At 42.9% G+C, this 15,693-nt stretch overlaps 1 protein-coding gene across 1 annotated transcript; it reads left to right on the top strand.

Annotated features, from left to right (window-relative positions):
- Positions 1–633: 633 nt before the first annotated feature.
- LOC105714282 (heat shock protein HSP 90-beta-like) lies at positions 634–3,462 on the top strand. The gene is given in 5 exon segments (XM_021664938.2): positions 634–877; positions 919–995; positions 1,519–1,975; positions 1,978–3,084; positions 3,087–3,462. Coding segments are annotated over 5 exon segments (2,253 nt in total). The 3' UTR covers positions 3,455–3,462.
- Positions 3,463–15,693: the final 12,231 nt, after the last annotated feature.

Below are 15,693 nucleotides of genomic sequence, written 5' to 3'. Positions count from 1 at the left end.
TTACAGGCATGAGCCAGCGCACCCGGCCATTTTATTTTTTTTACTTCTTTTTGAGACAATGTCTCGCTCTGTCATTTAGGCTAGAGTGCAGTGATGTGAACATGGCTCATTGCAGCCTCAACCTCCTAGGCTCAAGTAGTCCTCCTGCCTCAGTCTTTGGAGTAGCTGAGACCACAGGTGTGCACCACCACAGATGGATATGTTTTTGTTTTTTATTTTTTGTAGAGATGAGGTCTTGCCATGTTGCCCAAGCTGGTCTCGAACTCCTGGGCTCAAGAAGTCCTCCTGCCTTGGCCTCCCAAAGTGCTGGGATTAGAGGTATGAACTACTGCACCTGGCCATGATTATCTTCATTGTCATAAAGATAAATTTAGAAGTGTCATAAGCAGCCTTGGAAAAAATTTTCTTGTTGACTATATTGGTTAATGGGTAACTGCTACACATAATGTAATCGTTGTTTTAACCTTAAAATGTTTGACGGTAGTGTGAGTGCTTCTGATGAGGACATGGGAGGAAATGTGTAAAAAGCACGTGATCGCTCTCGAGTCACTCCGGCGCTGCTCTTGTGCCACGTGTATGTTGGACAGCCAGCCCACTTTGCTTTCTAATACCTGTGAGCCTTTTCTTTTCAAGATGCCTGAGGAAGTGCACCATGGAGAGGAGGAGGTGGAGACTTTTGCCTTTCAGGAAGAAATTGCCCAACTCATGTCTCTCATCATCCATACCTTCTATTCCAACAAGGAGATTTTTCTTCAGGAGTTGATCTCTAATGCTTCTGATGCCTTGGACAAGATTCGCTATGAGAGCCTGACAGATCCTTCCAAGTTGGACAATGATAAAGAGCTGAAAATTGACATCATCCCCAACAAGTTGGACAGTGGTAAAGAGCTGAAAATTGACATCATCCCCAACCCTCAGGGACGTACCTTGTGGTAGACATGGGCATTGGCATGACCAAAGTAGATCTCATAAATAATTTGGGAACTGTAAGGTCTGTTCTTGACGAGTGTAAGATGAAGAAACTGAGGCCAGCACGAAAATAATCCAATGCGAAGGGTTTTACTGAGGCTCCCGGGCGAGGTTCTGCGGTCCGACAGGAGGGGCCGGAGAAGTCGCCCGGAATCCTCTTAGAGTGGGGTTTTATAGGGAGTGGAGGCGTTTGATTCGTTGCCCAAGGTGAGTGGGACAAAATGCGGGGAGTGGGGCCCAGATGGAACAAAATGGCAGGGAGTGGGGCCCAGATAGGACAAAATGGTAGGCAGGGAGTGGGGCCCAGATAGGACAAAATGGCGGGGAGTGGGGCCTGGATTGGACAAAATGCTATCAGGTAGGTCCTGGCAGGGCTTTTTTTCCCTGGGCTCCCGGCGTGGGGGGGGTGTCCGAGCTCCCGGCAAGGGAAGGAGGGTGTGTCTGAGCTCCCTGCGAGGGAGGGGGGAGCGTCCGAGCTCCCCACGAGAGAAGCGGGTGTGCGTCCATGCTCCCGGCAAGGCAACTGGCCTTACAGGAACCATTGACAAGGCTGGTACTAAAGCATTCATGGAGGCTTTTCAGGCTGGTGCAGACATCTCCATGACTGGGCAATTTGGTGTTGGCTTTTATTCTGCCTACCTGGTGGCAGAGAAAGTGGTTGTGACCACAAAGCACGACGATGGTGAACAGTATGCCTGGGAGTCTTCTGCTGGAGGTTCCTTCACTGTGTGTACTGACCATGGTGAGCCCATTGGCAGGGGTACCAAAGTGACCCTCCACCTGAAAGAAGATCAGACAGAGTACTTAGAAGAAAGGCGGGTCAAAGAAATGGTGAAGAAGCACTCACAGTTCAAAGGCGATCCTATCACCCTTTATTTGGAGAAGGAATGAGAGAAGGAAATTAGTGATGATGAGGCAGAGGAAGAGAAAGGTGAGAAAGAAGAGGAAGATAAAGATGATGAAGAAAAGGCTAGGATTGAAGATGTGGGTTCAGATGAGGAGGAGGATAGAAGAAGAAGAAACCTAAGAAGATCAAAGAGAAATACATTGATCAGGAAGAACTAAACAAGACCAAGCCTATTTGGACTAGAAACCCTGATGACATCACTCAAGAGGAGTATGGAGACTTCTACAAAAGCCTCGCCAATGACTGGGAAGACCACTTGGCAGTCAAGCACTTTTCTGTAGAAGGTCAGTTGGAATTCAGGGCATCGCTATTCATTCCTCGTTGGGCTCCCTTTGACCTTTTTGAGAACAGGAAGAAAAAGAACAACATCAAACTCTATGTCCGTCGTGTATTCATCATGGACAGCTGTGATGAGTTGAAACCAGAGTATCTCAACTTTATCCGTGGTGTGGTTGAATCTGAGGATTTGCCTCTGAACATCTCCCGAGAAATGCTCCAGCAGAGCAAAATCTTGAAAGTCATTCTCAAAAACATTGTTAAGAAGTGCCTTGAGCTCTTCTCTGAGCTGGCGGAAGACAAGGAGAATTACAAGAAATTCTATGAGCCCTTCTCTAAAAATCTCAAGCTTGGAATTCACGAGGATTCCACTAACCGACGCCGCCTGTCTGAGCTGCTGCGCTATCGCACCTCCCAGTCTGGAGATGAGATGATATCTCTGTCAGAGTATGTTTCTCGCATGAAGGAGACACAGAAGTCCATCTATTACATCACTGGTGAGAGCAAAGAGCAGGTGGCCAACTCAGCTTTTGTGGAGCGAGTACGGAAGCGGGGCTTTGAGATGGTATATATGACCGAGCCCACTGATGAATACTGTGTGCAGCAGCTCAAGGAGTTCGATGGGAAGAGACTGATCTCAGTTACCAAGGAGGATCTGGAGCTACCGGAGGGTGAGGAGGAGAAGAAGAAAATGGAAGAGAGCAAGGCAAAGTTTGAGAACCTCTGCAAGCTCATGAAGGAAATCTTAGATAAGAAGGTTGAGAAGGTGACAATCTCCAATAGGCTTGTGTCTTCACCGTGCTGCATTGTGACCAGCACCTACGGCTGGACAGCCAATATGGAGCGGATCGTGAAAGCCCAGGCACTTCGGGACAGCTCCACCGTGGGCTACATGATGGCCAAAAAGCACCTGGAGATCAACCCTGACCACCCATTGTGGAAACGCTGCGGCAGAAGGCTGAGGCAGTCAAGAATGACAAGGCAGTCAAGGACCTTGTGGTGCTGCTGTTTGAAACCGCCCTGCTCTCTTCTGGCTTTTCCCTTGAGGATCCCCAGACCCACTCCAACCGCATCTACCGCATGATCAAGTTAGGTCTAGGTATCGATGAAGATGAAGTGGCAGCAGAGGAACCCAGTGCTGCAGTTCCTGATGAGATCGCTCCTCTTGAGGGTGATAAGGATGCGTCTCACATGGAAGAAGTAGATGAGGAGTTCATAGTTGGAAAACTGCCCTTGTATAGTGTCCCCATGGCTCCCCCTGCAGCCTTGAGTGCCCCTGTCCCACCTGGCTCCCCCTGCTGATGTCTGGTATTTTTTTTCTCTCCTGTCCTGTTGAAGGCAGGACAAGGGTGTCAAGCCCCCATTCTTTCCCTACTCTGACAGCAGGATTGGATGGTGTGTATTGTGGGTTTTTTTATTTTGTTTGTTCATTTTGTTCTGAAATTAAAGTATGCAAAATAAAGAATATGCTGTTTTTATACAAAAAAAAAAGCATGTGATCATCCACATTTTATCTCAGTCTCCTCAAAACAAGGAAAAGAAACTTATGTCTACAAAAAAACATTGTGTATGAATGTAGTACAAGAGTTCTAGGAGCGTCTGTATTATCAAGACACTTAGGAATTTGTCCATATTGAAGTCATTCCTTTATTAAAATGTCTGTCTGTCATTCCATATCATTGTTGACCTTGGATTTTTTCTTTTCTTTTTTCTTTTTTTTTTTTGAGACGGAGTCTTGCTCTTTTGCCAGGCTGGAGTGCAATGGCACAATCTTGGCTCACTGCAACCTCTGTCTCCCGGATTGAAGCGATTCCCCTGCCTCAGCCTCCTGAGTAGCTGGGACTACAGGCACATGCCACCACACCCGGCTAATTTTTTTGTATTTTAGTAGAGACAGGGTTTCACTATGGCCAGGATGGTCTCGATCTCCTGACCTCATGATCTGCCCACCTCGGCCTCCCAAAGTGCTGGGATTACAGGCATGAGCCACCGCGCCTGGCTGACCTTGGATTTTTTAAACGTCATCAAAAACATGTCAGCTACCACTTGCAGCCTCAAGGGTATACAGTTGTCCCTCAGTAACCATTTGGGATTGATTCCAGAACTCTCTCAGATACCAAAATCCGCAGATGCTCAGTCCCTTATGTAAAATATCTGGTATTTGCATATAACTTACACATTCTGTCATATACTTTAAGTTCTCCAGATCGCTTATAATACTTAATACAATGCCTACACATCAACACATTCGCATGAATTCAGCACAATGCTCGGTGGGTGGCAAATTCAAGTTTCGCTTTTGGCAATTTTGTGGGACTTTTTTCCCCCAATATTTTCAACCTGAGGTTGGTTAAATTCATGGATATGGACCCCAGGAATGTGGAGAACCAACTGTATACACAGATCTTACACCATTTTTAGAGAAAAGCTTGTAAACAGTATTCGTGGTTAGTTTATTAATATTATTTAAATAATAACACAATCAGAGTTGATTTGCTGCCACTATCTTGGAAATATTTAAGCATTATTAAAACTTAGCTGCACATTCTAGTTTTATCTCTAAAATTAATGCTTTTAGGCACAATTTATGCCTGTCAACAAGTAATGATCATAGATGTGAGCTGGCTCATAATCCAGAGGTACTAGGTTACAATGTGTTACCATGGAAACTGTGTTTTATTGCATTCTCTCTTCTTGATTTAAGGCATTTGACAATCATAGGAACTGTTTGCCAGTCTTCTCACATCATAAAAAATTCAAAAACACAAACAACCAATAGGAAAAAAAAAAGAAAAAAAGAAGGAATATCTTCTACTGTTCTTGGAGCCCACTAGAAACATAAAAAGGAAATGACGGCCTTATATTTAACACGAACCTTTTGTGAATAGTTTATCACTTAGAAAGTCTAAACGTGTTGGAAAATTCAATCAGTGGTTAGTCATCGAATGGGCCTGTCTGCCTATGGTTCATTTTGTTTATTGTATCATATATCTTTTATGATCACTGGGACTTTAGCCTGAAACAGCATTTTCTTTAACAAGGACCGTGTTTCCTTTAACGTTGTTTATTGCATCTGAAACATTACTCTTTGAAATCATGGTACATTTTCCATCGAGCAAAGGTCTGCAACCGAATCTTGCATGAATGTGTTTATTCAGGAGCTAGAGCAGAGCGGGGGGGGCGGGAAACCACCTCATCCAGTTCATGTAACATTAATCACTTTGCCAGTGTTCAGCTGAGGTCATTGCCACATTCCTAGCAGTATTAAGGCAAGTCAAGATTAATCACGTACATTAAACCTTGGAAGGGGAGCACGTGAAAGGGATCTCAAATTAGACAGGTCTTAAAATACAGAGAAGGGACTGTAGCGAAATGGGTTTACCTTGCTGCAGTTTGTCTTGGATATAACTTGCTTGCTTTTACCACATGCAGTCATATAACTGCTATGAATCTGTAGGTCTTTTCCTATTTCTGGAAGTTTATAAGTCAAATTTAAGGTCTTTCTGAGAATTCAAAATGAAGACTCATTCACCAAACATTTTTCAGTACATACTTTAGTATGCACACTTGCTAGGAGTTGTCCATGATAAGACAAATGAGACAGAGCCCTCCCTCTCTCTGCCTCCTCCAATAAGTGCCACCCACTCAGGAACACTAATACCGCTAATACTAGCCCCGCGCACTGGGAACCTGATTTGGTGGGAGTGCAGGAGGGAGAAGAGCTGATTGTGATGGGAAATCAGAAATTACTGAAGTTAACTTTAGACAGGGAGAAAGATGAGAAAAGTGATTTAGACATAGAAAACAACATAAAGGCTTAGTGAGTCTTCATAGACTAATGAGTAATCTGTTGGGGCTGGGGCAGAAAGTGACATTGTGTGCGAGAGCTGGAAGGAGCGATAGAAGATGAGATTGTATGGTAAATTGGAGCCAGACTGCAAAAGTCTTTGAACATGTACTTTATTCTAAAAGGAATAAGAAAACCGTGAAGGATTTGAAGCAGAAAAATTAGAATCAGATTGTATTAGAAACTGATTATTTAAGGCATGGACAGGTTGGATGGCAGATTAATTGGTAAGAAACTAGAATTACTGTCTCCAAAGTGGAAGAGAATCCAAGTCATCCAGAAAAGCAGTGATAAGAGCTTAAACCCATACAATGGAGAGAAACACTGTGGAGCCGGATGTGACAGAACTAGTCAGTGGAGTTCCTGAAGGGAGCCAGTGGGTGGATGGTGGAGCAAAAGGAATCTAAGACCATGCCAAGGGATTGGGTTGTGTCGAATATGCAGATGATAATGCCATGGACCAAGGCATGTAAGGTCATGGGAATGGTGATTTCTGTTAGGATGTTATGGCACTCATGAGTGACAATAGGGCTGGATACATTGATTTTGGGGTCATCAACTTATATTTGATTGTTTAAGTCATAGAGGAAGATGAGACTCTCAAAGGCAAAAAAGCAGATAAAGAAGGAGAGAGAGTCTAGGGAATATTTCATGGGAGAAAAACTATTTCCCATTTTTTGTGATAATTTTTACATTAAGGAAAACATTAGAGGCTTGAGGAATTTTTATGTTTTTTTTTCTATTTACAAAGTAAACTTGGCACATAGAGTAACAATTTCTTAAAGACAAAATTTGAGAATAAATATTGGATTGAAAATATTTTATATTGGTTGCTTATATATAACGCAATCTGTATTTAAGGTACTAGTGGGCTCATATTTATAGAGTAATGTTCACATAAGAGGCTAACATTATTTTGAACCATTGCAGCTTTAAATATTCATAATATGCATATTTAAATGTGTGCTTATATTGTAGGTGACAGATTTACACACTTTCCATGTCAACCATCATACACTTTCATTAAAGATTTACTTATTTTTAAAAATACATTTTATACTCCCATAAAAAGGGGAAATTAAATCGTAAAAATACACACAAAGTTAGTGTTTACAGTCTACTACTCACGCAAGAACCATCTGAGTCACTGCTGTCTTTCCCCAGTTGAGTGTGGAAAGAAGCCCCAAGTTAAGAGCTTAGTCTCTGCTCATGGAGATTTGAATTACAATGACTAAATTTTCATTCAAACCTAAATATAACAAATGTGAAGTACAAAAGTATCACCTTCTAATAGAGCAGAAGACCAGAAGACTGAAATCATATTCATCTATGCTTTGCCTCATCTTTGTTAATATTGAAAATTAATAACTGTTAATCATCCAGTAGCAAGAAACCAATGGAAAAATAATAATTTTATGTTAAATTCAGATGGAAGGTTTATACTTTTCAGCGAGTCTTCTGTGAACTCATACAGTGATTCATTCATTCATAAGTACTTACCAAGCAGCCATAATGAGCCAGATGCTATGAGTGGATAGAAGATGGTGATGCAGTCCTTGCACTCAAAGAGTGAATACTCTTTGGGAAAGGATGAGACAAATTCTTAGGCTGCCATTGTGATTGGCTGGACACACTGTGTTTTACACAACTCCAAGGGGAGCTACTTACATATAGACTACAATGTAGCCCTGAAGCGATTCTAACCCTGCCTTAAACCAGCTGGCATACACATCTCCCTGGTTACCATGACAAGCTCAGAGATTAATGTGCAACCCAACCAGAGCCAATGAGATGTGAAGAGATGTTTGCTGGGACTTTGGGGAAAAGAAGTTCCCTTGCTCTTCCTGAGAGCTCCCAAAAGGACCTCATGGTTAATGTGGTGTGAGGACGTGAAGTCGGAAATTGCTTTGGGTGTTCTGCAACCAGAAGTTATGAGCTTGGAGTTGTTGAGGTCTATCATGTGGAACCTGAAGGCAGAAACAAGGCAGGCAGAATGGAGGGATGGAGTACCCAGCCCCTTAACGACATCATGGGAGCAGGTCAAGCCTCCTCCAAAGTCAGAACTATTTCATGTGGACGAGCCCTTTTTTGCTTAAACCAGACTGAGTGGAATTTCTGGTCACAATTGTGAGAATGCTGACATAGTCACCAAATTAACACCTTCCTGTATCTAATTTTTGCATCTATTCAGGTATCTATTGGTCTATGTTCTTCCAGGTGTATATTTCAGCTTAGGGTGAAATAGGTTCAAGTGGAGTCAATGAGAGAATGAATAAGCTCATCTTTGAGAACTTGACCTAAGCACAGGGTAGAGCGAACTACTTTCTAATCCATCATTTCTCATTCAATTTGATAGGAAATGGACATTAAAAAGAAGTATTTAGGCTGGGCGCAATGGCTCACACCTGTAATCCCAGCACTTTGGGAGGCTGAGGCGGGCAGATCACAAGGTCAAGAGATCGAGACCATCCTGGCCAACATGTTGAAACTCCGTCTCTACTAAAAATACAAAAATTAGCTGGGCATGGTGGCATGCACCAGTAGTCCCAGCTACTTGGGAGGCTGAGGCAGGAGAACTGTTTGAACCCGGAAGTCGGAGGTTGTAGTGAGCCGAAATAGCCACTGCACTCCAGTGTGGTGACAAAGCAAGACTCTGTCTCCAAAAAAAAAAAAAAAGTATTTAAGATTCAAAGCTAACCTCCCAAGCTGTCTTGACACTATCTTCCTGGAATTGGAGGCTTTTTGTTTATAATGTCCTCAATAACACATAAGAAACTGTTCAGCATTTGTATGATCCTTAATAAAGATTTGCTTTAAAATTTTTGTTTTAATTGTAGTAAGATATACATAACATAAAATTTATGATTTTGACCATTTTTAAGCATACCATTCAGTGGCATTAGTACATTCACAATGTTGTGCAACCATCGATCCCTCTCCATAACTTTTTCATCATTTCAGCCTGAAACTCTGTATCCACTAAACAATAAACGGGCCAGCCAGGCACAGTGGCTCACGCCTGTAATCTCAGCACTTTGGGAGGCCGAGATGGGCGGATCACGAGGTCAAGAGATCGAGACCATCCTGGTCAACATGGTGAAACCCCGTCTCTATTTTTAAAAAAATTAAAAAAATTGAAAAACAAACAAACAAAAACAATAAACGGGCCAGGCATGGTGGCTCACACCTGTAATCCCAACACCTTGGGAAGCCAAGGTAGGTGGATCACGAGGGCAGGAGTTCAAGACCAGCCTGGCCAAGATGGTGAAACCCCATCTCTACTAAAAATACAAAAAAAAAAATAGCTGGGCGTGGTGGCAGGTGCCTGTAATCCCAGCTACTCAGGAGGCTGAGGCAGAGAATTGCTTGAACCAGTGAGATGGAGGTTGCAGTGAGCTGAGATTGCACCACTGTACTCCAGCCTGGGTGACAGAGTGAGACTCTGTCTCACAGAACAACAACAACAATGAATCAATCAACAACAGCTCCTCGTTCCCCCTCCCTTCAGCCTCTAGTAACCTATATTCACCATTCTGTCTCTAAGAATTTGCCTATTTTAGGTACCTCATATAGTGGAATTATACAATATTTGTCATTTTATCTCTTATTTTATTTACCAGAATGTTTTCAAGGTTAATTCATGATGTAGCATTAAGATTTATTTTTAGGGCCAGATGTGGTGGCTCATCCCTGTAATCCCAGCACTTTAGGAAGCCAGGCAGGTGGATCATCTGAGCTCAGGAGTTCAAGACCAGCCTCGCCCATACGACAAAACTCCATCTCTACTAAAAATACAAAAATCAGCCAGGCTTGGTGGTATGCACCTGTAATCCCAGCTACTCGGGAGGCTGAGGTAAGAGAATTGCTTGAACCCAGGAGGCAGAGGTTGCAGTGAGCTGAGATTGCACCACTGCTCTCCGGCCTATGTGACGGAGCAAGGATACATCTCAAAAAAAAAAAAAAAAAAAAAATCATTTTTAGCAGAGTGCAGTGGCTCACGCCTGTAGTCCCAACACTTTGGGAGGCTGAAGCAAGTGGATCATGATCATTTGAGGTTGGGAGTTTGAGACCAGTCATGGCCAACGTGGTGAAACCCTGTCTCTACTAAAAATACAAAAGTAGCCAGGCGTGGTGAGGGGAACCTGTAATTCCAACTACTCCAGAGGATGAGGCAGGAGAATCACTGGAACTGGGGAAGCAGAGGTTGCACTGAGCTGAGATAGCACCACTGCACTCCAGGCTGGGTGACAAAGCGAGTCTCCATCTAAAAAACAAAAAAAAAGGTTTTTAAATGTATTTGCCCTCACCATGTTTAATTTCTGCTGTTCAAAAAATAGCACATAAATATTGTTGCTGTTTTTAATTATAACATGCTCAGGAGCTGTATCAGTCAGGGTTCTCTAGAGAAATGGAACTAATAGGATACACACACACACACACACACACACACACATATATGTGAAGGGAACTTTATTAAGTAGTATTAGCTCACACAATCACAAGGTCCCACAATAGGCCGTCTGCAAGCTGAGTAGCAAGGAAGCCAGTCCAAGTCTCAAAAGCCGAAGAACTTGGAGTCTGATGTTTTAGGGCAAGAAGCATCCAGCACAGGAGAAAGATGCAGGCTGGGAGATCAAGCCAATCTAGCCTTTTCACGTTTTTCTGCCTGCTTTACATCCTGGTCGTGCTGGCAGCTGATCGGATGGTGCCCACCCAGATTAAGAGTAAGTCTGCCTTTCCCAGGCCACTGACTCAAATGTTCATCTCCTTTGGCAACACCCTCACAGACACACCCAGAATCAATACTTTGCATCCTTCAAGCCAATCAAGTTGACAGTATTAACCATCATAGGAGCTGACACATGTATAGAACTCCCAAGGGCCCAGACAATGTACTAAGCCCTTTAAAGACATTACACTAGTTAATACTCAAATTGTAACAGTCATATTATTGTCAAAAGATCCCTCAAGCCTCAAGATCATGTGACATTGTAACTAGGATACCATCCTAATTCTCTCTCATTCAGAGCTCATGCTTTTCCCATTTCTCCACGTTGCAATGGTCCAGATACCCCAAACCAGAGAATGATGTAATAGAAAAACTATTTCTTGTTCTATTAATAGCTTTAAAATTTCCAAGGTAATAGACATCCTTCTAATTAGGCTTTGTTTGGGCTAATATAAAAACCAATTCACATTACATCCATCTACTTAAATCTTTGGGAAAAGGCTACCCTCCAGAAACCTACAGAGTGATAGATCTGTCATACTGGAAATTCAAGCTTTGTCTGTCCAAGATAGAGTTCACTACACAAACAACACATAGAAATCCTGGGCCAGGTGCAGTGGCTCACACCTGTAATCCCAGTACTTTGGGAGGCTGAAGCAGGCAGATCACAAGGTCGGGAGCTCAAGACCATCCTGGCCAATATAGTGAAACCCTGTCTCTACTAAAAATACAAATCAGCTGGGTGTGGTGGTGCATGCCTGTAATCCCAGCTGCTCAGGAGGCTGAGGCAGGAGAATCATTTGAACCAGGGAGTCCAAGGTTGCAATGAGCTGATCGCTCTACTGCACGCCAGTCTGGTGACAGAGTGAGACTCCATCTCAAAAAAAAAAAAAGGAAATCCTGATTTGTCTGACCCCCTGCTGTGCTTTGGACACACTAAGTGTTAATAAACATGAATTGAATACATAGTATTATCAGCTTCTCACAAGGGACCAAGGCTCCCTCAGAAATGAGTGGCAACAAGTCTCCATGACTACCCTTCAACCACCTCTGGGACCAATGGACATCTTAGGGAAAAGATGGTGTTTGCCTCCGCCTTTCCTGCCGTGTCCTATCTCTTCTTATTCCTCTTTAACAATAAACAAATACAGCTGGGTGCGGTGGCTCAGGCCTGTAATCCCAGCACTTTGGGAGGCCGAGGCAGGCAGATCACGAGGTCAGGAGTTTGCGACCACCCTCGACATGGTAAAACCCCATCTCTACTAAAAATATAAAAATTAGTCAGCATGATGGCATGCGCTATAATCCCAGCTACTCGGGAGGCTGAGGCAGGAGAATTGCTTTAACCCAGGAGATGGAGGTTGCAGTGAGCCGAGATCGTGCCATTGCACTTCAGCCTGGGCAACGGAGCAAGACTCCGTCTCAAAATAAATAAATAATAAACAAAGGCAAAACAACCTGTGATTTTTAGGATACTTATCATTATCACAGAACTCAAGATTCTTCTGGCTCTTCCACGCAAGCACTCTAGCTACCCGAGAGCAACCTTGCCCAGCAGTCCCCAGAGCAAAGGGACTAGTGCCACTTCCTATCCCAAAGCCTGTGTTGTTGTTTGGAGGATTCGTAAAAGAATGGAAAAAGGCTGCTGGCAAAGGTATTTTGTTTTCTAAAGGCAGAGAAAAGTGGGTCAGAGATCTTTTTCCCCAAATCTAGGGCAAACCTATTTTTTGGCTGAGCACTTTAAAAGACATTGCTCAATTTAACAGACAAACACCATTGCCACATACCCAGCTCTTCCGAGAACCGTTCCCCTGAGTTTGGATTTTCACTAAATGTGCAATTACGCATTTTTCACCCACATATAGTTTAACTTTGCAGATGGTTCTTTGGTGACACATTGGGGGAAGTAGCGTGTGTCCTGGCAAAATAACAGCCAGTGTAGTCAGCAGGCTAGGTTGGAATTACAGCTCCAACACTTTACTTCTTGTGAAATTGCGAGCAACTCTCCAAACCTCCCACTGGCAGTTATTTCTTTGTTGCTGTGTAACAAAACAGCCCCAGATTTAGCAGGCTTAAAACAGTAATCATTATATTTACTCCTGATTGTGTGGGTCAGCTCACTGGACTAGGCTTCATGAGGCAGGTCTTCTGATCTCTCCTGGGGTCAGGTATGAGGATATAGTCGGACAGTGACTCAACTGGGGGATGCCTGATCGAGGATGGTCTCACATGTCTACATGGGGCATCTCACTTCTCCTCCCCATAACCAACAGCCTAGCTTGGGATCATTCACACGATGATCTCAGGATTGCCACCACAAGCAAAAGAGCACAAACCCATCTACAAACACTTTTTAAACCAGTGCTTGCATTACATTTGCTAAGGTCCCATTGACCAATGCAAGTGACACGGCCAAGCCCAGATGCAAAGTGTGGTGGAAAACCTGGGCAACGTGATGAAACCCCATCTTTAAAAAAAATACAAACTTAGCTGGACGGGATGACCACTTGAGCCCAATAAGTCAAGGCTTCAGTGCGCCATGCACATGCCACTGCACTCCAGCCTGGGTGACAAAGTGAGACCCTTCTCAAAACAAAACAACAACAACAAAAAAGGTACAGAAAGAAACCACCTCAATGAAAAGTCGAAGTCACATTGCAGAAAGGTGTGAACGTAGGAATGGGAGGAATTGTGTAGCCATCTTGCAAACAAACTACCTTCTTTACAGAATGCAGATAATAATATATGCAATATAACATTATTGTGAACACTATAATTTCCTTCTCTTTGTTGGCTAGGTCATTAGGGTTTAGAAATGGAAAGAGTGTAACATAAGGTAGACTCAGTCTCATGATGGAAGGTCTTGAATGCTCAGTTGAAGCAGCCGTGGAGACTTAATGATACACCAGGAGGTACCTGTTGAATGACATCATCTGAATTTGTTCAGGGAACCATTTCTACTGGTATATATAGAAAGTTTGGAGACCTGGAGTGCGGTAGATCAAGGATAACAAGAATTGCTACGAAGAGGAAAATAGAGAGTGGTAGTGGGAAAAAATAACGGGGACAGTAGGTAGAACAAAGATCGTGGTTACGGATGCAATCAGTGTAGAATGGAGCAAAGGGGAGGATCGGAGGTAACCCTCTGTCTCCACCCTGAGTTCCTGAGACACTAGCGGTCCCATTCACAGAGAAAGAAATGGGAGTAAGAGGTGCTTGTTAGGTGGGATAGTGGGGCATGGTGTGGAGGGGCCAAGGAGATTTAGAGATCTCAAAGTATCCCATGAGTTCAAAGTGTTGACATTTGAAAAGATTTTAGAATTTTTTGTAGCAAATTTTAAGCTTTCCATTAAGTATAGGATTGTCTTATCAGGGCAATAATGTTTTATTCTATAAGATCCTTTTTCAAAGAGTAAATATTTTTTAAGTATGTGTGAATTGATCATTTCCCCCCTTCAAGGTCTAAGATTTTTTCATTATGGTGGAAGGTATTTATAAAATCTGCCCACCCATATCTTTTTTTGATCTGAAGTCAGTTTCTTTCTATTCCCTTTTATTCACTGACTTTTCCCATGGTGGTAGTAATTGTGTGGTTTCCAGTTTTCTGTTTGTGAAGCGGCTGAATTGAGCAGTGCACCACCTGGAGCACTGTCTCTCAGCAGCGCCACCATCGGCTCTCCCTGGGATCATGGCTCCGACCTTCCTCCTCATCTCCCACCCCATCTCCTCACTCCAACCTGTCTTCCAATTACTCAACAACTTATTCTCTACATAAAAGCCCAAAAGATATGTTAAAAACATAGCTCTGATCTTATCATTTTCTTTTTAGTACTTTTCTCTTTTTCCTTGGAATAAAATCTAAATTCATAAACATAGCCTAGAAGAGCCTAACTGATCTCACCCCTGCCCGTATCTCTGTGAGCTTCACTCCCCTCACTTTCTGTATTTCAGTTACCTTGGCCCTCTTTCTCTTCCTCCAAGGCACCACGCTCATTCCTTCCTTGTGGTATTTGCATATACTGTCCCTTCTGCAAGAAATGCTTTGCACCCAGATTGCAGCATGGTTGACTTCCAGCCTTTCCAGCTTTAGCTTCAGTGCCTCATCCTTAGAAAGACATTCCCTGGCCTCTCTATTAAATGTTACTTGCCCTACTCTGTACATCTCTTGTCATCGTGTCTTACTTCTTCACAGCACTTATCACTATTTAAAATTCTCAGTTTCATTTATTTATTCTCTTATTTACGGTCTGTTTTCTTCCAGTAAGGTTATAAGTACCATGAGACAGAATAAAGGTTTTGGTCTTCTGCTCTGTACTCACCACATAGAACTATGTCTGGCTCAGGAAAGCATTGCTGCATGATTGAATGCAGTCAAAGTCACTTTAAAATTCCTCCTATAATATGACTTACAGACTTTTCACTGCACTCATGCCTGTCAAGATGCATGATGTCCTCTAGTCCCCAGTGCCCTCTACTACTGTGCATAATCCTCCTAGTATATTTGATAATCATTAAAGAAGGATAAAAGTAAGTCTTGATCTGATCACTTCACTTTCATTGATGCAGGCTAAGGTGGAACTTCTTGGTTCATATAGAACTTATAGGCAACTAAAAGTCCTATTTTCACCTATAAACGACCCTTAACACAAATCTTAATCTTATCCCAACCCCAAACTGTCATTAAAAATTTTTTTTTTTTTGAGACAGAGTTTTGCTCTGTCACCAGGCTGGAGTGCAGTGACGCAATCTCGGTTCACTGCAACCTCCACCTCCCAGGTTCAAGTGATTCTCCTGTGTCAGCCTCCCAATACCATAAAATACATAAGCTTTATCCTCACTCAGATTTCTCTTCAGTTTCTGGCTCATCATCAAATTTGTTGGAATTTTTCTGAATCCACATTATGTCACCAAACACATTTGCTTGCTTTCCCAGTTTTGTGCCAAATTCAAATTTGATAAGCACAT

The sequence above is a fragment of the Aotus nancymaae genome, unplaced genomic scaffold (assembly GCF_030222135.1).
Source record: "Aotus nancymaae isolate 86718 unplaced genomic scaffold, 86718_ANA_hifiasm-v0.15.2.pri h1tg000064l_1, whole genome shotgun sequence".
Lineage (NCBI taxonomy): Eukaryota > Metazoa > Chordata > Mammalia > Primates > Aotidae > Aotus > Aotus nancymaae.
This window is presented reverse-complemented; position numbering and strand designations above follow the sequence as displayed.